Here is a 24,428-nt window from a genome sequence, read left to right as displayed (position 1 = left end):
TAAAAAAAAGTAATCTAATTGTTTTTAATAAGGCATGATAAAACAAAAAACTTATAGTTTTAAGTATGCTTAAGTTATATACCTCTATCACTAATAATTATTGCAGAAAAATCTAAAAAAAATTCAACAAGCAACTATCTAATTGTAAACTACAAACTTAAGCTTAAAACGTTAAAAAAATTTACAAACTTTTAATAGAATAAATCATTGACAGCTCACTATTTACCTATTACTAGTTTTAATTGAAATAAAAAAACTAATATAAGAAACTACTGATTTATTTTGTTTGTTTGTTAACATAATTGTTTTTTAGAATGTATAAGATAGTTGTTCTGTTACAATAGTTCTGTTTTCTAAACAAGCTTGCAAATCTTTGTCATAAGATGTTTATAAGTATGTTGGTTTGACTAATTTCATACTGTTTTTGTGTAACAAAAGTGATTGTTTAACTAATAAGTTTAAGTATCAAACAATTTATATTTCTTAACATTTTAAAATTCTTAACTCATTTGATATTATTCTTCAAACACAAAGCTTAAAAAGTGTTTTCAAATAATAAACATTTAAAATTATAATATTTTGTTTCCTGTCAAAATTGCATCATCTTTTGTTTATTTACCAAATACTGTTGAATTCATATTACAGTTAGAAAAAGTAATGAAATAACTAATGTTTTTGCAATTTTTTTAACTACATCTTACTTAGCTTAAAGTAGAAAGTTAGTGTAATTAAGAACCGAGATATGTTTTAAATTTTATCATCGAAGTTTCTTCCACATTAAAATTGTGTTACTCCAATGAAAAAAAAAATTAAAGGACGTTGTATAATTTGCTGTTTATGACAATAGTTTAGGTATAAACAAAACTAAATATTTTGTGTTAATTTTGAAGAAATAATTTTTGTCAACTTCATGCTACTACACAGATTCAATTTTCCATACCCATTATATAAACCTGAAAAAACACACTAATGCCTGAGATGTTCTTATTTTAGAACAAAATACTTGGTGCAAATTACAAGAAGAAATAAAAATCCTAACTAAAAATACTATCACTCTACAGTAAACTCCATACCAAATTAACTGATCTATTTTAAAATAAAATTCAAGAAAAGGAAAAAAAAATTTCATGTCAGCCTGTATATAAGTGCTCGTTATTAAGTGTTTTTTGTTAACTTAATATAACAAACAATAAAAAATCAAATGTCTATATTGTGTAAATTTCAACACATTATAATTAATGTTAACTGTATTTTTCGTAATAAAAGGTACCACTTATATTTTCAAACTGTATTGAAAAAAATTCTTTTTAGTTTTTATATTATGCAAACTTTTAATTTGCTATTAATTGTAGTAATTGTTAAAAATTAACTGTACTGTAATAAGTAATACTAACATTTAGTTTTTAGTAAATTGTTTACAATTAGTTTAACAAATTAAGTAATTAAAAAAAAATAGTATGTTTAATAAGTATTTTAGCTTGATTCGTTTTTAGTACAAGAAAACTATTATAAACACATTTGGTAAGTACGTTATGTTTTTACTTCTTTAACATATTTTTTTTTTTATAAGCTTTTAATTTAAACAGTCTATTTTTGAGGATAAATTTAATATAACTTGGGTAAAAATATTTTAATAAGTTTTAGCTCAATTTTAAATTGTAATTAAAATTTAGCAAACGTGTTTTATTACTAACTTGCTTAGCAAAATAAAATGTTTCATAAATCTTAATAAATAATTTTTTAATTCTGTCTAGAAAATTCTTATATAAAAAATGTAATAACAACTATAAAACGGGCAGTTCTGAAACAGTCTATTAGGTAGAGTTAGAAATTAAAATTATTAGAATTTAATTTAAATTGCTTGTGAAAACCGCATATATATTTTACTCACACAATGCCTATAAGTAGCCTTGACAAAAATATTTTTTTAATTTTTTTTTGACCTACACGACAGATTAAAGAAAAAAAAAGCCTCAAAATTTTATCAAAACTAAACAGTTTACATTTTTGTTAGAGTAAGTTTGTAGCTTTTTTGAAATTTCTTTACTATCTAAATGACTAAACTGATGTAATAAAATTCTTTTATTTTAGAAAGTATAACTAACATTTTTTAGTCTGATGAGTTTGTACTCTGTTCAGCTTTTTTTTGACGTAATTTTTTATCATTTTTGGTAAACCTTTTTAACTTAAAGATTTATGGAAAAAATAAAGAAGTACCAACGTAAAACTTTATTGAAATAGTCTTAAGTTCCGCACATTGTGTTTTTGTGACAATGTCCATTGTCCACATGTAAAACAATTTTCTTTAATGCGAAAGTTTACTTGTTTTGCAACTAATGAACCACTAATTTGAAGTTAACTATATTTTTTTTAATTCTTATTAAATGTTTAATTAAGTTCAGATAAAGAAATAAACTTTAATAAATTATTAGAAGAAAATGCAAAATTCTAGTTCTAAATTTATTATCTAAGTAAGTTATTACTTTATGACTTGCTTATAAATAATGAACTTTACCACACGACCAAGAACAACCTTTACCGGTTTCGTAATTTTTCATAGATTATTATTAGTTTCATATATGTTTTAAGCTCATAGTTTATTATAAGACTAAAAGCCATATCAGTTACCAAACAATTTCGAAAAGTAAATTTAAAATGTTGATAATTATTAATGGTAGTTTAAATTTAAGGTTTAAATTTTAAACAACACATTCTCTTACAAAATAATACAACACTTTATTAATTTAATTACACTATTTAAGATAAGGGTGTTACAGGCTTCAAAAAAAAAGTTCCTATAAAATAGGTAAGCAACAAAATATAAATTTAAAGAATGCTACTAAAATAAAGCAATAACTAAACTGTACAAACAAAATCACATTAATTTTAAAAATGTTACAACATTAAAACAACTACAAAAAAAAACACATCTTAAAATTAAATTTAGACTTACCTCAGTTAATCATTTTATTAGACCTTTAAAAAACATAAGCAAAAACTTTTATCTATAGTAAAAATATCAAAAACGTATGTATTTTCAGTTAAACATTTATTTTCAATAAAAACTTAGTAAAAAAGGTGTTATGATTATACTTATAAATCATTATTTATACACACTTAAACATATTTAAATTAGTGAATTTATTAACAAACAATCTTTTTCTCTACATGCTACATTTAGTATGTTATGAAAAATATAAAAATATTTATCTGTGTAAGTTTTCCGGCTGTAGAGAAAACTTTATTTGACCAAATACCCTACTTTTAACTCTTTTTAGTTCAAAAACTTTCTTAATAATGATATCATACTTTTTTTTAGGTTATGTTTAATTTTATTTTAACTATTTAGTTCAATTTTTGTATAAATTTATCATCTATATTGCGAAAGTTTTCATATCTGTCAAGATTTAAGTTATAACTTTTGGAGATCAAAACATTTTTGATTTAAGTTGCTTAAACATGAAAAGCATTTCACAATGTTAGTAAAAAAATTAGCTTTTACCCAAGACCCTCAACCAGACATGTTAAAAAGCTCTGCTTTGTTTACTCGAGCGTGAAATTACTAACTTAAAACAAACCAAAGTTTATACGCTTCATTGCTGAATTACCGTAGTAACTATTAGCATTTTACCAACTCTGCCCTCAACACGACTCAACACGACTGAAATCGACTGAAATCCCAGGGATGTATTCAATAGCATGAATGCAACACAAAAATTGCTGTTCATAGAGAAACTTCAGAAAATCGTAAACTTTTAGAAGTCAATTTGTTGCTATTTCTGATTGCACGACATAGTGAAATCTTAAAATCTTGCTAAGAGATTACCGCAGCTTTCTGACTGTAACTTCAAACAAAATAACCTAACTTTAAAGATATATGAAATAGCATGGGTGCAACTAACAAAGTACTGTACCTTAAGAGTACTCAAGAAAATCGTGTAACAAAAAATACAATATTTTAATACGAATACTTAAAAGTGATATAAATTCAATATCTGGTCGTACGACAATAAAAAGTATTTTAAAATGTTGCTGAGACTCTTAGCTTTCCGACGGTACATTCAAAACAGCTAAAGTCGACATAACTTCAGAGATATGTGCACTAACATGAATGCAACTGAACAAATGCTGCACATTAGAATACTTTAGGTTTACTACAACAATCACGTCGCTGAAGAATGCAACACTATAGATCTCAACTATAACATCACAGTAACCATAAAATATCAGGATGTCCACAATTAACAAATAACAGTAGCCCGATACATTACGTAGTTTGCAACTATCACATTACAGTATTCGCAACATTTTAGAGCTACAACTAATACATCACATTTGTTTAAACACTTAAGAAACCGACCTTTTAGAATATACTATAAAAGCTTGAATATTTTATGACTTGTTTTACGTTATTTTTAAAACGGCTATAATGACTTAACTTAAGAGATTTATTTATTAGAAGGAATGCAACTAAAAAATGATGCACCTTAAGGATAATAATGGATATCATATATTTACAATATACAACAGTGTCAAAGTAACTTTTAAAAGTTATATTAATGTAGTGGTCATACAGCAATGAAAAGTATTTAAATTGTTGGTAAGAGTCACAGTTAACCGACGGTACTTTCAAAACGGCTAAAATAAACCAATCTTCAATGATATAGTAAAGTAAATACAACTAAAATGATTCACCTTAAGGACACTCAATGAAATCGTATATTAACCAAATATAAGACTGTTAAAGCAAAGTTTTATAAATTTTACAATTGTCATTTCTGGTCATATAACAATGAAAATCATCTTAATTGTTACTGAGAGTTTTATCTTTCCGGAGGTACCTTTCAAACGGATGTTTACTTTATTACAGAGATAAATGCAATAACATGAATGTAAGTACACAATGATGCACCTTAAGAATACTTAAGTATTACGACAGCTATTACATTACAGAAGACTGTAACACTATGGATCTACAACTATCACATCACAATTGCCTTGCAATACTACAGTATCTAACATTAACACATAACAATAGCTCAACACATTACGTAGTCTACAACTATCACTTGACAGTAGTCGTAACATTTTAGATCTACAATTAGTGCATCACATTTGTTCCAAAACTTACAAAAGGAGTTTTTTACAAAATTCTGTAAAAGTGTGAGCGTTTTATGATTTGTCTTACGGTACCTTCAAAACGGCTTAATTGCCTAGCTTCAAAAACATATTTAGTAGCATGAATGTAAGTACATAACGATGCATCTTAAGGATTACTAAAGCTATCGAATCACAGTAGATTACTACACTTTGGATGTACAACTATAGCATCACAGTAACCATGAAATTTAACTATGTCTACAACTAACACATAATAATAACCCAAAGTATTACTTAGTCTACAACTATCACTTTACAGTACTCCACAACATTTTAGAGCTACAGCTAGCACATCACCTTTCTTTTAAAGCTGAAGAAATTGACTTCATAAAAGTGTTTGCAGTATCATGAGTTGTCTTACGTTACCTTCAAAACATCAAAAATCACCTAACATCAGAGATATGTTTAGTACCATGAATGCAAATAAAAAACTGCTGCATCTTTAGGATACTGAAGGAAATCGTATTTTAACAAAATATGATAGTGTTAAGTAAATTTAGAAGTTATATATTTGTTTTTTCTTGTCATACGACAATGAAAAGCATCTTAAGTTGTTGGTTTAAGTCTCAGCTTCCCGATAGTACCTTCACAACGTCTAAGAATGACCTAACGTCAGAGATATATTTATTAGCATGAATGCAACTAAGAAAATGTGGCACCTAAAAAATACTGAATAAAATTGTATATTTTCAAAACATAATAGTGTAAAAGTAAATTTGTAGAAGCTGTATAATTGTTATATTTTATCATTCGACAATGTAAAGTATCTTAAACTGTTGCTACAAGTCTCAGCTTCCCGACAGTACCTTCAAACTGCAAATACTAATATACTGTATTTTAATAAAATATGGACAGACTGTATATTAATAAAATATAAAATTGTTTAAAAATAAATTCTAGTAGTTAAAAATTCTATAAGTATAATTACTTTTCACACGACAATTAAAAACATCTCGAATTGTTTCTAAAAGTTTTGCTTTTTAGGACTACAACAACTATTACATCAGGGTAGATTAAAACATTATGGACTTAAAACTATAGCACCACAGCTGCGCTGCAATATAACGATATCTACAACCAACACATAACATTAGCACGAAACGTTACTTAATTTACAGCTTTCACTTTGCAGTAGTCGCATCTTTTTAGAGCTACAACTATTAAATCACTTACGTTTTAAAACTTAAGAAGTAAATATACGACAAAGATCTATAAAAGTATCAGCACTTACATGAGTTGTCTTACGCTAGCTTCAAAAAGGCTAACATTACCCCAACTTAAGGGTAACCTTTATTAGCATAAACTAAGAACCTTAAGGAAATCGTATTCTAGTAAAATATATTAGCTTTAGAGTAAACTTTTAAAAGTTATATATTTGTTATTTCTCGCCATGGAACAGGGAAAAACATCTAAAATTATTGCTGACAGTCATAGCTTTCCGTAGTATTTTAAAAACGGCTAAAACCGACCTAACTAATCCTTTATTGTCAGACTTACTAATTATTGTTTTTTGTAAAATTACAACTAAAGATATCTAAAATTATTGCTAGGAGACTAAGCTTTCAAACGGTTCCTTCAAAACGGCTGAAATCGTCATATTTCAAGTTATATATGTAATAGCTTGGTTGTAACTAAAAAAATTCTACACTTTAAGGATACTTATAGATTACTAAAACTATCACATCACAGTAGACTTCATCTCTTTGGATCTACATTCATTACATTACAGTTGTCGTGCAATATAATGATGTCTAAAACTATCAGATAACTGGAGCCCGAAACATTCTCTATCGACAACTATCACTTTACAGTAGTCTGTAGCATTTCAGAAGTAAAACTATTACATCACATATATCTTAAAACCTGAGAAATCAATATTTGACAAAACTGTAAAAAAATGTTAGCCTTTCATGAGTTGACTTAAGTTCACTTCAAATCGGCAAAATGTATTAACTTCAGAGATACATTTAATTGTATAAATACAACAAAAATTTCTATGCCTTAAGGATATTCAAGAAATCGTAAGTTAACAAAATTAAATAGTGGTAAAGTAAACTTTTAGAAGTTGTAAAATAGTAAATTTTGTTCACAAGATAAAAAAGCATGTTACTAAGAGTCTAAAACTTCCAAAGTTTCTTTTGAAACAACTGAAATCTACGTAATTTCAGTGACATATGCAATAGCAAGATTGCAACTAAAATATACAGCACCTTAAAAATACTTTAGAAAATCGTATACGAACAGAATATAACAGTGTTAGATTATACTTTAGAAGTTTCATAGTTGTAACTTTTGGTCACACTACAATAAACTACAACTCAAATTGTTGCTAAGAGTCTATACTGTCCATAAGTACCTTAAAATCGGCTGGAATTGACCTGATTTTAGAGATATATGCATCAGCATGAATGCAATTACCAAAAAGCTGCACCTTAAGGACACTTGAGGATTACTACAACTATAATCACAGTAGACTGCAACACTATAGATCTACAACTATCACACCATAGTTGCCCTAAACATTACGTAGTCTACAACTATCACTTTACAGTAGTCCGCAACATTTTAGAGCCACAACTATCACATTACATTTGTTTTAAAACTTAAGAAATTAAGCTTTGACAAAACTCTACCAAAGTTTCTGAATTTTCATGATTTGTCTTACGTTACCTTCAAAAAGGCTTAAAATGATTAGACGTCAGAGATATTTTTATTAGCGTGATTGAAACTAAAAAAAAATGCACATTAAGGACACTTAGGTAATTGTATACAAACAAAAAATGATATTGTTAAAGTAAACTCTTAAAAGTTTTATATTTTTCATTTAACGTCGTACAACAATGAAAAGCATCTTAAATTGTTGCTAAAAGTCTCAGCATTCCGAAATTGACTTCAAAACAGCTAAATCGACGTAATTTTAGAGATATATGCAATAGTATGAATACAACTTTAAAAATACTGAATTTTAAGGATACTAAAACTATCACGTCACAGTAAACTGCAACACCATTGACCTACAACTATCACGTAACAGTTGCCCAGCCAACACTAGAATAGTACTTATATAACTTTAAAAATTTTACTTTGTCACTATTTTATTTGGGGTTATTTACAATTTTTTTAGGTACAGGATTTCTTTAGTTGTATTCATGCTATAAATTATATCTCTGAATTTATATCATTTCGGCCGTTTTGAATATATTGTAAGACAACTAACGCAAAAATGCTCACACTTTTAGAGAGTTTTTTCAAAGGTTGATTTTTAAGTAGTAAAATAACCGTGAGGTATTACTTATAGCATTTTACGAAGGTTCACTTTTGCACGAAAACATTTCTGCACGGCGTCAATTTTGTACGAGGATATTTTTCTGCACGAATACACTTTTGCAGGTTATGAAATCTTTTGATTAAAAAAAAAAAGTTTTTTTGTTGTTTTTTTTTCTACTATCACTGTTACCCCTAACCCTTACCTTCGGTCGGTAACATTTTTTTTTCTTTTTGATGGTTAGGTAATGTATTTTTCATTTGTTGTTAAACTGCCTTTTTTTTTTCATTAATATTTTTTTTAACCTTTACTCTTAACCCTTACCAAAACCCTCGGTCGGTAAATTTTTATGTTTTTCATTTGTTTTTATTGATTTAATTTAATTTTTCTTATTTTAATTACTTTAATTTTGTATATATATTTTATTACTCCTGTGCAAAAGTGTCTTCGAGCAAAAATGTCCCTTTGTGTAAAAATGTCTTCGTGCATATTTGACAAGTCCCCATTGCATATATCTCTGAAGTAAGGTCGATTTCAGCCGTGTTAAATGTATCGACGGAAAGCTGAAACTCTTAGCAAAAATTTAGTTTTTTTCAAACTTTGTGGGGTTCACGACTATTCAAATTCGGACAATTAAAACTCCAAAAATTAAACTTGTTTAGAAAAATTGAAAAGGCCACAACTAAAAAAGTAATGTATATTTGTCAAATACACAATAAACATATGTAGGTCCTATTAATATCTACAAGCCATTTTTTCTTTTTGCAAAACAAAAAATTTTTGTGAGATGTAGCTTAAATAAAGTACAAAATATAGTTATTTTTAGTAATTTTAAAATATCTTAAAAAGTATTTAAGATTTCGCAAAAAAAAAGTGGAACTTAGATTTTTATAAAATCTACAGATATATTTTTTAATTTTTCAAAATTTGAATCACTTTTCGAGATAAAGTCTTTTAAACATTTTTTTAAGAATTGTCGGAATTTGAGTTGTCCGAATTCGAATTGTCATGTAATCAATGTCGTGTGACCAGAAATAACAATAATGAAACTTCTAACAATTTATTTAACACTGCTTTATTATATTAATGTACCATTTCCTTAAATAATCTTAAGATGCAGCATTTTTTGGTTACATTCATTATATTGCATATTTCTCTAAAGTTAAGCTGTTTTGAAGGTATAGTCAGAAAACTGAGACTCTTAGTAAACGTTTAAGATTTTTCTATTGTCGTGTGGCTAGAAATAACATTTATAGTACTTCTAAAAGTATACTTTGGCATTTTTTATTTTGTTAGATATATCTTTAAAGTTAAGTGATTCCAGCCGTTTTGAAAGTATTGTAGGACTACTTATTAAAGTGCTAACACTTTTTTTTAGTATTGTCAAAGATTAATTACTAAATTATTAGAGCGATCGTGATGTAATAGTTGTAGCTCTAAAATTGTTGTGGGTTACTGTAAAATGTTGTAGATTACAAAATGTTTCGAGGAAATTTATATTGCAGGGCAACTGTGATGTAATAGTTGTAAACTAATAGAGATATAATTTATTTTATTGTGATCGTTGTAGTAATCCTTAAGTATTCTTAAGGTGTTGAACTTTTTAAGTTGCATTGATGCTATTGCATATATCTCTTATGTTAGGTCGATTTCAGCCATTTTGAAGGTACTGTCGGAAAGCTTAGACTAGCAGAACAAATTGAAATTGTTTTTATTGTGGTATGACCAAAAATAAAATTATATAACTTCTAAAAAATAACTATAATTATATTTCATTTTGTTCACATGCAATTTCCTTAAGTATTTTTAAGGGGCAGAAATTTTTTAGTTGTATGAAAGCTATCAAATATATTTCTGAACATACGTCGGTATCATCCGTTTTCTAGTTATTGTAAGAAAACTCATGTAAGTGCTCGCACTTTTATAGAAATTTTTAAAAGGTCAATTTCTTAAGTATTAAAAAAAATGTGATATAATAGTTGTAGCACTAAAATGTTGCGGACTACTGTAAAGAGATAGTTGTAGACTAATTTATGTTTTGTGCTACTTTTATGTGTTAGTAGTAGACATCGTTATACTACAGGCCAATTGTGATGTGATAAATGTATACCTATAGTGTTGCAGTATACTGTAATGTTTAAGTTGAAGTAATCTTAAAGTAATTATTAAATAATGTTTAAGTTATTTTAACACTATTTTATATTGTTAATACACCATTTTTAATTTGTAGATTTATCAAAACTACTTTTTGGTTTTTATGTTATTGGTACCGTAGAAAAATCATAAACAAAAAATTGACAGTCTTCTCAACTGATTTAGGTTTATATTCGGTATATAAATCCTGTCACAAAACTAAAACAAGGCAAACAATAACCTTCTCAAAGATAAAGGAAAAATTGATTATCTGATGAGAAAACGCATATTTTATTTCGAATATTTCTTTTTTATTTTGAAACAACCACATAATGCTGGTAAAAAAGAAACTAATGGGGTAATTTGTGTTGTTTTTGACTTAGAGGATGAATAATAATAATAGTTTATGGGTGCATATACTGTAGTGTTTTAAGTAATATAATGTCTTTTTTTCGATGTTTTAAACATACTTTTATTTAAAATGAAAAAAGAACAAAAAAATTAACCAAACTAGCTTTGTTTAAACTTTAACTATCAAAAAAATAAAAGTTGTAATTAAATGTTTCAAGATTAACTATTTAACGAACTTCAAAACTTTTAATTGTCTTCAGGAAATGGCTATTAATCATTTTTGCTTGTACTAGTTAGCTAGATTTCCAAAAACTTACTTTTATAATTTTTTACTGTTCATTTGAAATAAAAAATTGTAGTTGTAAAAAGTAGATTCAAAACATATATATAATTATACTTTATTTAACTAAGATTGTTACAGTTTAAAGTTAAATTTAATTTTGTTTTGTTTCGTTTGTTGTTTTCAAGTATAAAAGTTTATAGCTTTTTAGTATGGCAACTTTTGGTTTTTTTTTTTATTAGTGTTTAAATTAAAAGACTAAAGTACATAATTTTCATCTTTTTTTTTTGATTTTGTAAACAATATTATAATGTAAGTGTTTTTATACAAATAAAGTAGTTAATAAGTTAAAGATAAGTGGTATATGTTACAAAACTGCATTTATTTAAAGCAAAGAGGGTTTAAAAGTATGAAAATGGTTTTGAACTTCAGTTTGCTTTTTACATAAAAAATACTCTTAGTTCTATGTTAAAATTTTCGATACTTTTCTTTCGGATTTTTGTTTAGTTCATGTTCATAGTTGTTTAAGTAAAACTGATCTTTAAATTGTTTCAAAGGTAAAACAATTTTTTGATTTTTTTTTAAGTTATCATCTATACTATTATATACTATATAGTTATAATCACAGATATTTACTAGTTATATAATGTCTTTATTATTTTAAGATTCAATATAGGAACAACAACAGTTTCATTGATATATAAAAAAAAAAAAAACGTTTTAGTATAACAACAAAGAAAAAACATATTCTTTTATACATTATTTTCATATTATTATGTTTTTAAGTATTTTGTTCATGTTTTCTTTAAAATTGTTTTAACTTCTGATTGTCTAATCTTTTTTTTTACATTGGTTCGCTATAAGTAATAAGCAAAAGTATAAACAAATTAATCTTTATATTTCAAAAGCATACAAAATAGTATTTTTCGATTAGTAGAGGCTTACTTTTATAACTTTCAATGAATTTATTCCAAAACTGTACAAGATTTCAGTTCAAGATACTAATTTGTTTCAACTTATTTGTGATTGCAATTCTACTGTTGGAAAACTACAAACTTCAGGTTAATGAGGTAAGAGTTATTAAGAAAAATACGCAATGTTAAGATTTTTTTAGTAAGCTTCAAGTTTTTCGTTCACACCCACTTAAAAAACTGTTTCCTAAACTTGACTGTTTTCTTTATGATAGCTTGTCAATATGCTTTTAAAGTTAAACACATGTACAAAAACTACATATCAAAAGCGATAATTTTCAACAGTTCAAGTTGATATCTTTAAACATATCTATTCGAGTTATAAACATTTAAGAACATTTCTAATTCTATCATGTTTAAATTATAAAAATACAATTTAAAAAATAAAAATCTTTATTTTATGATTTTAGTTTTGAATTAGTAGTTTAAATAGTTATTTTACGTATCTATACTTAGATTTTCAAATATAACCTTATAGCAAACATCAAAAAAAGTTCTTAATTCAAGTAAAAACATAAATTAATTGTTGACATTATAAAATAAGTATCAAACAAATTACTTTTGTAGGAAAGTTTTGAAAACCATGAAGAAATACAAATAAGTCAACCTTACAAGTTATCTCGTCTAAAAAAGTATAAAAATCGAGCAAAAGAAAAGGTAAAATTAATGTTTGATTTCTATTTTTTAATTTACGTGTGCAAGTTTACAAAAATACAGCATATAATTACTAATTGGCTTACTTTTAAAACGGAAAGCAACAAGTGGTGTTTAACTTAGTTTTCATACAATGCAGTTATTCAAGCCCATCTTTAAGTTTTACAACATTTTTTATTATTTTTAATTAAACTATATTGATATAACGTCCCATTTGGGTGAAACGTCGATGCCTTTGTGTAAACAAAACTAATATTATATAATAAACTAATATATAGCTTGACAGTTTAAAGTTTTCAAATAAAGTAATGAATTTTAACAAAATTTTGTTTTGATAAGCACATGTAAGTAAAGCGAGTAAGTAATTACATCCTTATATTTTATCATATTATGTAAAAAGTACTATACTTAAGTGAAATAATATAGTACGTTTTATAACTATCATTTTCTAGTCATCTATTGCGACTATAACTTTATAACTAATATCAGTATAATAATAACAAATATTTTTAGGCCAGTTTTGAAAAACTTTAAGAAATACAAACTATACTACAAAAAATCTTATTTCGGATACAAAAACTAGAACAGCTAAAGAAATAGTTGATAAAACTGTATAGATACTTTAAGATACAAAAAACTCTGTAATTATAAATGTAATACAAACATATTTCTTTTTTAAAAGTTTTTTTCATAAATATAAAACAAAAGCTTATAATTTTTTTTACTTAATTTGTCTCGTTAAACTTTTTCTACATTACCGTTTATTTGATTTAATATACAAGTTTACGATACAAATTTTTAACAATATTTAACACAAGTATATACTTTCGGATAAACTAATCATTCTGATAACATAGTAAAATAATAAATTATACTTAAACTTGATAGATTAAATCTCTAAGATAGAACAATAAACACTTTTAAAGATGGTTTTTAAACAACCGTTTTACTAAAAAAAACTAAGCCTACATGATGCAAAAATTTTCAGTTTTTTGCAATTAATTTGAGAATTTTTAAACTAAAACTATATATTTCTTGTAAAAGTTTTTAAAACATATCAATTGGAAAAATCGTGACTAAAATTTTGTAAATTTACCAGAAAATATTCGAAAATGAAAAACAAAGAAGCAATCATCAACCCAACATGTTGTTTCGACTAGAAAAGTATAAAAAGCTAGAAAAACAAAAGGTTTTGAATATTTGTGTAAACTATTCTATCTGACCTACGAACACGTGTATATTACAATATTTATACATGGTTTTAATTTAGTTTAAAAATTTACTTTACAAATAGTTAAAAAAGTAACAAAGAATTTTTTAAACAAGGTAGCTATTTAAACTTTCCAAAGTATTTAATATCTAGTTTTTTTGTACAAACAAAAAAAACATGTTTTAAAAATATCACTACAACAGCTTAAACTATTGTTTAAATTAATCATCTGAAAAACAGAAACAAATATTAGCTTAGTATGATCAAAAAAGTTCTTTATTGTTAACTTTACAAAACATACTAGTAGCAATAGTTAGTAAGTCAATTTTGTTTAAATTAAATTTTAAAAATAATTAGATTATGTTATAAAAAGGTATAAACACAGAAAATCAGAGTAATAATTTATTTGTATGATGCAAAGTTTTAAAATTTACATTAGTTATTGACTTTAGCCACCTTTACTTTTTTTGAGCATATTTGAATGTAGCATTAAAGTCAATACTTAAAACATTTATAAAAAATATACACTTAAAGTATAGAACATATTCTATTAATAACTTTTTAAATAAATTACAAGAAGTTTGAAAATATAAGAAACGTAATTATTAAACAAAGTATTAACAGATAAATTTTGGAAACAATAAAAAGCTACAAATTGAACAACAAAATGTAGAAAAAATAAAAGAGCTTGCAAACAAACAGGTTTGAAAGATAGTAATTAAAGTTGTTTGGATACTTTAAAACAAAATTCTTTTCTTTTAAATTTTAAAATACTACTTGTTCTAGTGTACATATGTATTATTATAAGTGTAATTAAAAAAGCTAAAGTGTTTTTTTACAAATTTATTACAACTAACTATGTTTACGCTACTATTCTATTTCCTAAATTGGTTTTCAAGTTTCAGAACATTTAATTTAAATAGGCGAAATTATATCGCACCATTTTATAAACTCTCGTTCTACATAGTTCATAAAAAATAAAAACTTTTAAGCCTCAAAGTAACTATTTGTTTGAAATTAAAAATTTTCTCGAAATTGAAATGTCTAATTTTATTTTTTAAACAACTTTAATAACTTTTATTTATTGTATTTACAACATTTAATTAGTTTTAAGTGGACCACACCAAATTTAAGAACTGTATTTTTTTTCTTAAATTTTTCAATAAATAAACAACCGGATGAAAATATTAAAGTTGTATGTATTTCAACTTAAGATAACTTTATCTAAAAGCATTTTCTGAAATTTACAATAAGTTGTTTTAATTATGACAGATTAAATACTTTTTTTAACTTTTAGTTTTATAAAACTTCTAAAATTAAGTATGTATCTTGTAAAGTTATTAAAATTGCTAGTCTTACATACTTTTAATTGTATAGTCTAAACCCGTAAAACTCTTTAACTAATACTTAAAAAACACAAACTTGAAATAATATACGTAAATATTATAGTTTTGTATTCCAATTCTTCTTTATTAGACTCATCAAACTGACATAGTGGTGAGATACGCAAGCTTGTTGTACTCTACCTTGCAAAGCGTCTTTAAAAAAAGTCATTTATCGAGTTAAAATTTTGTTTAACTTAATCATATAACACAGAGTCATACTAGCTTAGCGTGATTTGAAAAACTTTGTCTTTTTGTATATTTTTCGAAAGTTTTCGCTAAAGATAACGCTTTATGTTATTTAGTTTTCAGTTATATTGTTATATTCAAATTAATGTAAATCATTAATTTTTGTTATAGAATATAATTCAATTTATTTAAAAAATCTCAGCAAATGTAAACACGGTTTTATTTTTTCTTAGACTTTTCAAAAAATAAAAAACTGTCATAGTAAAATTTTATAAAGCTAATTCAAAAAAACGACATTTTTAATTTCATAAAATTTCATTAAAACTTTAGATTTATAATTAAAGGCATGGAAAGTAACAAAGTTATTTAAAACAGCTTTTTTCAGCTCTTAAAGTTCAGTATGTCTCTCATAAATTTATAAAAGCTGTTAGACTTACAAACTTTAAATTGTACAAAAAACACATAACGCTATACTACGCTCTAACTTTTTTAGAACTTTCATAAAAATTAGTTAAAATAATGATTCATATTATGCAATCTTAGGAAAAACTCAGAAACAACAAACAAAGTAAAGTTCATCAACCAAAAGTGATACCCGCAATAGAAAATGTTGAAAATCTGAAATATAAACAAGTATGGCAAATAGTTGTTAAAAATAGATTGTTCACAATACGAGTATTTCTTTATAGAATGTTAATTTAACAAAATTTGTACTTTTATACATTACTATACAAGTTTTTAAAACAATAAAAAGTAAAAACTTTAATGATATTTTTTTTTTATAAAAACAAGTTTTTTTCAATAGGTTTTAGAAAACAATAGTGAAAACTTCGACTTGAACGTATTACCTCGAGTAGTTGAAATTGAAAATTTTGAAAAACGTCAAAACAAGAAAGCAGCAGAAAAAGTTTGTATTCTATTAGACTTCCTTATCAGCATTAGAACATATAAAGCCACAAAGTAAGTCAAAATTTGTCATCGAATTTTAACAAAAAAAGCTAGTGGTGGGCGATTTGTGACCGTCTGACCGGATCCGACACGAAAACATAAATATTAATCGAGTGACGAGTATTTTAGTTTGATAACACCTCGTCAAAGATCAAGCACTATTTAGCTTTTTAATAAAATTTTATTTTTAAATGTGCTCCAAATTTGATAATTAAACATTACAATTGTATTTACAGATAAATATTTTATTAAAATTTTTGTTTTAAAACATTTTTAATTTTATCTCACAGCTCGCATTTATTATTTGGTAAATTTGACCCGTAAACTAAAAAGCTGCCTTGATAAAAGTTGAAACTAACCAAAACAAAATTATTAACCAAAATAAAAAAACAAGCTTGTTTTAAACTCTCTTGAGCGAAACTAATGTTTTTCAGGTAAACATGGAAAGCCGGAAAGTAAAGCAGGTTTATAGACCAAAAGATGAAGATAATGATTATGACAACAAAAAAGAAAAAGGGAGCTCTCAAATAGTTACTTATTTTTATATTTTTTTATCATTTTTTGTTAAACTACACTTTATCTGTAATATTTACAATTTGAAAAATTTTAGTCATAAAAAAATGAAAGTCATTCGCTCATCAACAATTCTGATTACTTTATTTTTAGTGTTAACATTATGCAAAGCCTTTAAATAAAAAAAAAACTGACACTACTTAATTTTCTACATGAGCAAAAATGATTACTCATTTTTTTTTCATACTGTAATTTATAATAAAGTTAAAACTAATATGATAATATTAATTAAACCCTTCAGAACATACTGTACTGGTACCGACCTTGGGGCGAACGGAAACACCAGTTACTGTCCCCCGAATGCGGTGGTTGCCTAGTAACAGACGACCGTAGCGTTGTTAGTTTGTGTTTGTAAATTTACTGATTAAAAACTTAGAATAGTACAATTGTTTTCCTTCTGTTTTGCTAAAGCTTCATTTGTTTACCGAGTATTTTAGTGAGGTTTTTGAAATTATAGGTATTTCACTTAGATATCTAAAACACTAAAAAAGACTTAATTTAAAGAGTAACAGCAAAATATTGGAGAAAAATCAAGTTTTTCTTTTGTTTTAAAACTGTTATATTGCTGACTAGTAAAATTATTTAGTTAAAATTTAATTTCTGTCAAAAATATTAATGGTTGATAATTTTGATAAACTTTTTATTGCACATAATATCGATCACTAAACTACAAATTTAGGTATATTTTTATAGCAATATAAAAAAAAAATTGTCGTTGTCTGCTTGTATGCTTTTTAATAGTTGTACTTTAGTAATATTTAAATAATTATTCATTTGTGTGTTTGCTAAAATTACAAGTTTAAACTGACAAGTTTTTGAAGTCGTTTCTAACTTTTTGATTAATTTTGATTTACAAGAATAGTAAAACTTATTTTCGTAATATATCACCAACGGGACACGTTCAAAGTCCACCTGCGATCAAAATCCACCCGATCAAAACCCACCCGATCAAAACCCACCCAGTCAAATTTGAAAACCGCTTACCGATCGAGGAAAAGGGTTAGGGGTAACAGTGATAGTGAAAAATAAATAACAAACAAATAAAAATAATGAAAATCATATATAAAACAAACTAATAAATAAAGAAAAATATTGGGTGGATTTTGAACGCGGGTGGATTTTGATAGTATACCGTCACCAACAAGTCCTAACTTTGATATTTCATTAAAAATAGCGTTTATAATTTGTATACTGTACTTACTAATTTGTGTGTGTTTTTTTTTGTAGATTGAACACAAACAAACAAAAGCAGTTGTGTTTCACTTTAGTCGACTTAGAAAAAACAGTCTGCCTAAAAAACCAAGGTTCAAACTTAAGAATACTTTAACAAACATTCATTAACTTGTCTTTATTTTTGAAAAGCATGAGTCAAAAATTATCTCATTAAAATTTTTTTATTTATGCATTAAAATTAAAAACAAACATTTAATCAAGTAACAAGTTTAAAAACACTTCATAAACCTTTTTAACATAGTTTTTCATCGTTTTTCTTAATTACGATAAATCTAGAAAGTTTAAATTTTCAAAATTATAAAATAATTCACGTTTTTTAACTTTATTTGACTAACAAAATCACTATTACAGAAAAAGAGTAGGTAGTTATTGTAGTTTTATCGATTCTATTGAATGCAAACACACAGGCGACAAGACCAATATTACGGCTACCTGACTCTGGAGAGTCCTGCTACCATAAGGAGAAACAATGCTGACCTGAGGAAATTCGATGGCTATTTCAACTTGACGCTGACACCAAGGTGTAACTTTAATTTGTATATATATGTATATATATATATATATCTAATTATATAAAAACAATAGTTTATACAGCTGTTTCATTCATGAAATATAAAACTTTATGTACTCCTCAGTAAGCTTCAGTTTATTACAATAGTTAACAGAAATTTAGATTTTGAAAATTTTTATAATAACTGTGACGTAGTAATGATAGAGTTCATTGTACAGTTAGCTGATTTTAAAATAATACGCTATTGTTGTTAATTTATGCATTTTGGAAAGTTTGGAAAGGTTATTTTAGAAAAATGTTTTAAGCTATAAGAAAAAAGTTTGGACTGTTATTTTTTTTAATTCTCGTTATTGTGGTTTAAAACTTACTTTGTTTTAATATTTAGTTGTTTATAATTTTGTTAAAAAAGTATTTTTGATAATGGATGCATATGTTTTGTCTTTCGCTTTTCTTGTTTAGTGTTACGTTCTTATCTGATTTGGAAGTTTGGAAAGGTTATTTTAGAAAAATGTTTTAAGCTATAAGAAAAAGTTTGGACTGTTAAATTTTTTTTATTTATACTCGTGTTTGTGGTTTAAAATTTACTTTGTTTTAATATTTAGTTGGTTTTAATTTTGTTAAAAAAGTATTTTTGATAATGGATGCATATGTTTTGTCTTTCGCTTTTCTTGTTTAGTGTTACGTTCTTATCTGATTTATCAATTTCTTTTTTTTTCCAAGTTACAAAGTTTGCAGCCGAATTTATTATTTAATTTTGATTTTGTCCTGTTTAATATTTCCCATTTAACTTTGTAGTCTGTATTGTTTTCTTTTAAATTCTATATGTAGTTCGCTAGTTCTGTCGTATGTGTTTTGTTAATATTGTTGAATGATGATTTGTGGTTTCTGTATTTTTGTTTGAAAGTATTTTCTGTGGATCCTTTATACTGCTTTGTTGTTTTATGACTGTACAACAAAACTGTATCATTACTACGTCACAATTATTATAAAAGTTTTCAAAATCTAAATTTCCGTTTACTATTGTAATAAACTGAAGCTTACTGAGGAGTACATAAAATTTTATATTTCATGAATGAAACAGCTGTATAAACTATTGTTTTTATATAATTAGATAAATATTTAACTCCAATTTAATTTTTCGAGCACTATCGATCAGAACTTTTATAAAATCTTTAATATATATACATATATATTTATATAGATAATGTTTTAGGACAACGTTGCCAACTGCTGATATTTAAAAGTAACGACAAAAAAAAAGCTATGTGTATTAATCTAATATGCTTATTTTATAAAAGCACAAAAAGCAAAAATTCGGCTAGTGAATCATAAAACTACTTCTAACCTAAAAAGTTAGACTGAAAGTATGAAACTGAAAAGTGAAAACTATACAAATCTTAAACTTTCTAGTAAACTAGGAGAAACATTTTCTTTTCAATAATTAACTTTACAGCTAAAAAAGGAAGACAAATAGGATCATACACATTATTTATAAACAATGTATTGTTTAAAGTTTTTTAAACCTAAGTTGACAGGTTAGTTGTAGTTTTATGAAAACAAAATTCCAATAAGTAACGTCGACATATAACAGTTTGTTTTTGTAGCAGTCGATTTATTTTGATTATAACAAATAGTCTTCAAAATGATACCTTATCAGTTTTATTAAATGCTTTGTTAATTTAGGATATTGAAAACTTACTGTTTATTTAAATACTGAAAATAAAGTAATATATGTACAAGTTTTTAGTTAAAGATTTAAAAAACGTTATAAGCTTCATTTTTTTGTTGATAGTATAATAATTTATTTTGAAGCTTATTAATGTTTATTGTTTTATCCAGTCAAATTTGATTGGCTATCATTTTTTTCGCATTAAAATTATTTTAGCGTATATTCTTCCTGAACTAATTATCGTTCAAACCAAGCTTTATTACTTTCTTCAGCACCTTTACTAGTTAATCAATTTGCACGAGCTGTACCCCGCACAATTACTTCAACAGGCTTACCTAACCTCTGAAACTAATACCAAGTTTTCAATTAAACACAACCTTTTAACGTACTCACTCAGGCGTGACAGCAGCGCCTACTTCCCCTACATGAAGATGTCCGAGGTGGGAGCGAAGATCAGGGAGGACCACCCGGATGCCCGCGAAGGGCTAAAGTCGCTGATGCGGAACAAGACGGGCCTGGTCACGTGGGTCGTGTCGAACTGCGGTCTCGGAAAGGGGGGCGCCCGGAAGCGGTTCGAATTGGTGCAGAAGCTGGTCGACATGGGGCTGGAAGTCGATCGCAGGTGAATATTTGAAACAAAATTTGACGTAACAGCTAATGACCAAAGGAAAATTACAACAGATAATATTTTCACTTTTTATGCTTTATTTGATTATTTAATTTTTTCAATTGGAAAAACTTGAAAGCGTTTATTTAAGATAAGCTTTAATGATAATAGCAAAAAAAAATGTTTTAACGTTTGTAGAAGGTTTCAGTGTTCAGTTCGTTTATCAGTTTTAATTTTTTTTTACGACAAATTAATTTCTACAACTCAAGGCATGAGTATTCATGCATTATAACACGCAGAGGAAACTGCTTCCCGCGAGCTCCGAAGATCAGCCCGCGCAGCCAGTACACCGGGCAGAAGATGATGGACTTCATCGGCAAGTACAAGTTCTACCTGTCTTTCGAGAACACGCACGGCTGCAAGGACTACATCACCGAGAAGCTGTTCAGGAACGGGTTCATGGCCGGCGCGGTGCCGATCGTGCACGGCGCAACCAAGGTATTTGCGTTTCAAGTACAAACTCGCATTAGTTTTAGCTTTCAGAATTGATTAGAAAAGTTGTCAACCTCATGATTAATAATGTTTCTTTACTTTTGTAGCCTATAATAATTAGAAAAATAATTTAATAAATTAAAAAAATACTAGCTAATTCTTAACATTCAGAAGATAATTTTTTTTAAACATTTAAAAAAATGAAGAAATAATGAGCTCTATTTTAGTTTGTAGATGTATCTTTTAGTAAAAAAAGCTAAATTCTTTTGTAATAGTGTTTTTTGAATTAGTGGTAATTTTCTCGTAACATTCTTGCTTGTTAATCTTTAAAGTTTACTCTTTTATGTACTAGAGTAAGTAGCAAGATTCAACCGAAAAATTTTTTCTAAACAAACGATTAACTTTAACAATAAATCTTAACTCTTTTCAAACACTCTTTTGATATGCTTCTAAATCACTTGCATATAAAGTTTTAGACAAAATCATTAAACACAAACAACACCAACACATCTCAAGACAACAAACCTAATCGCCTGCACTTTCGCAGGAAAGCTACGAGGCGGTGATCCCGAAGAAAAGCGCCATTTTCGTCGACGACTACGCCGACCTGGGCCAGCTGGTCGCCCACGTCAAGTACCTGGACAAGAACGACACCGCCTACATGGAGTACTTGCAGTGGCGGCTGGCGCCCGCGGAGAGCCTTTTCGGCCACGACCTGCCCAGCAGCGAGTGCGAGCTGTGCGTGAAGCTTTCGGGTGATGAGGAGCTGAGGAGGGGGAAGAAGTTCGCCAACGGGGAGGCGGAGTTCGGGGGGGAGGCGGTGGTCGCGTCGCTGCACGATTGGATGTTCGACGAGAGCGACGAGTGCCTGGAGGTGGGGGAGGGGGTTTGAGGGGGTGGGGGTTTGAGGTAGGGGAGGGGGTTTGAAGTGGGGGAGGGTTTGAGGTGGGGGAGGGGTTTTGAGGTGGGGGGGGGGGGGGGGGGGTTTGAGGTGGAGGGGGGTTTGAAGTGGGGGAGGGGGATTTTGAGGGGGGAGGGGTTTTGAGGTGGAGGGGGGGGTTTTGAGGGGGTGGGGGTTTGAGGTAGGGGAGGGGAGAATTGTGCCTCGAACGTTGTCGGATAAATTTTAATTTCATTTTAGTATTACATTGCTTGTGTTGCTTTGTGAGATGTTTGTCGCTCGTTGTTTTGTTTTCAGTAGAGCCTACCTGAATATTATACGTCTAATTTTTTTTAGTTGTTTCTTCTAAGGTGTATTTAGAAAAATATTGAAAATCATTTTGTAGTAAATAATGTTATGTACAGACTAGATGATATTCTAATCCTTAAGTAGTATATATTAAAATTTAAACAGTTTTACTGCTTTTTTAAATGAAAGCTTTCTGTTTGTCTAATTTGTAAAAAAAAGGATAATTGAAATTGTTTACTGTAAATTAGGAATTGGCAGTTCTTTATAAGTAAGCGACAGGATTAATGTTTGTTTTAATTAATTAATGGTTTGAAAAAAGTATTTTGCAGGTTACCGTGATAAAAAAATAGCTTTTTTAGAAACTAAAAAACAACTGTCAAAAATATTTTAGTGAAATCGTTACTCCAATCTATTTTAAAACATGTTTAAACTGTCTCATTACAAAACAAATAAACTTTAGTTCGCAATCTCCTGTTGCAAAGTCTATTTGTTACTATTTTCACTTTGTGCACAACTGTATAACTATTGTTTGAATTTTTTGATTTAGTTAACTTATACTTAAAAAACCTTAGAAATAAATGAAACAGTGATTCTGACTTTATTGAGCAGCTTATGTGATATGAACATCATATTTCAAATTTAAACGAACAAATTGGCAATAACTTAAAACATTTTACGAAAATATACCCCACACTTCTTGAACATTTAAACAGTAAAGAAGATGGGAGCAAAGCAGATGTTTTAACTTTATTTATTAATTACCACTATTTGTATACACATCTTACAAGTAAAGAGCTATGTATAAGAGTTGAATGAATTATTTAAAAGTTGTTTTACTTTATACATGAGTATCTTTTTGTTTAGTGTGTTATGTAAATAGTATAACTTTATAGATATAGAAGTTAATATTTTTCACGATAAAACTTTATAAATATCTTTTAAAATGATAATTTATATCTAAAATTTTGGTACTTGTTATGCAACAAATTAATTTTTAAATATCCCTATTGCTAATTAAAAATAAATAAAACCAAACTTTAAATACTATTTCAAGTAGACATAACGCTTAGCTTAGTTATAAGTTCATACAAATGCTTTTTAAACTTTTTATAAAAATAGTAGTCTTTTAAACTAATTGGGTTGCGAATTTACACAAAACTATTATATGTACTGTAAAATTTAAATTTATAAAAAAAGTTAATAATGTATAACTTTAAATAAATTTTATTATGCCATCATTTCAAAACATGTCCTATTGTTTAATTTTCAAATTATATAATTAAAAAGCATTAAAATACGCAACTGAATAAATTTTCAAGTAAATTTTAATATATTTTTTGTAAATAATTTACGAAAACTTTAAAAAAACTAAATAGTAGGAAATTTTTGAAAAAAAAAATTAAACATGTAAATTATGTTGCAGTTGTATCGAGTTTAACTTACTGGCTTATTTTTCTTTTAGTTAATGAAAATGACGCTTGCTTGTGCTATATTTAGATTTTAACCGGAAGCGCTCTTGTTATAAAACACTTGACAGCTTAAAGTTCTTGATTTAGCCGGTTTAATTTTCAAATCTTACCACCAACTTATGATTCTTTTTATGAGGTAGGT

The 24,428-nt window shown here is 26.9% G+C and overlaps 1 protein-coding gene across 1 annotated transcript; it reads left to right on the top strand.

Annotated features, from left to right (window-relative positions):
• The first annotated feature begins 4,886 nt into the window (after positions 1-4,886).
• On the top strand, positions 4,887-22,520 carry LOC145828822 (4-galactosyl-N-acetylglucosaminide 3-alpha-L-fucosyltransferase FUT6-like). The gene is made up of 9 exons (XM_082936576.1): positions 4,887-4,892; positions 16,401-16,502; positions 16,978-17,073; positions 17,358-17,453; positions 18,701-18,711; positions 18,757-18,870; positions 20,927-21,151; positions 21,436-21,634; positions 22,176-22,520. The coding sequence occupies exons 1-9, from the start codon at positions 4,887-4,889 to the stop codon at positions 22,518-22,520; spliced, it is 1,194 nt and encodes a 397-aa protein (XP_082792702.1).
• Positions 22,521-24,428: the final 1,908 nt, after the last annotated feature.

Source organism: Thalia democratica, chromosome 2 (assembly GCF_965202585.1).
Source record: "Thalia democratica chromosome 2, ktThaDemo2.hap1.1, whole genome shotgun sequence".
In the NCBI taxonomy this organism is placed as follows: Eukaryota; Metazoa; Chordata; class Thaliacea; order Salpida; family Salpidae; genus Thalia; species Thalia democratica.
The sequence above is the reverse complement of the archived record's forward strand: the minus strand, read 5'-3'. Positions and strand labels throughout refer to the sequence as shown.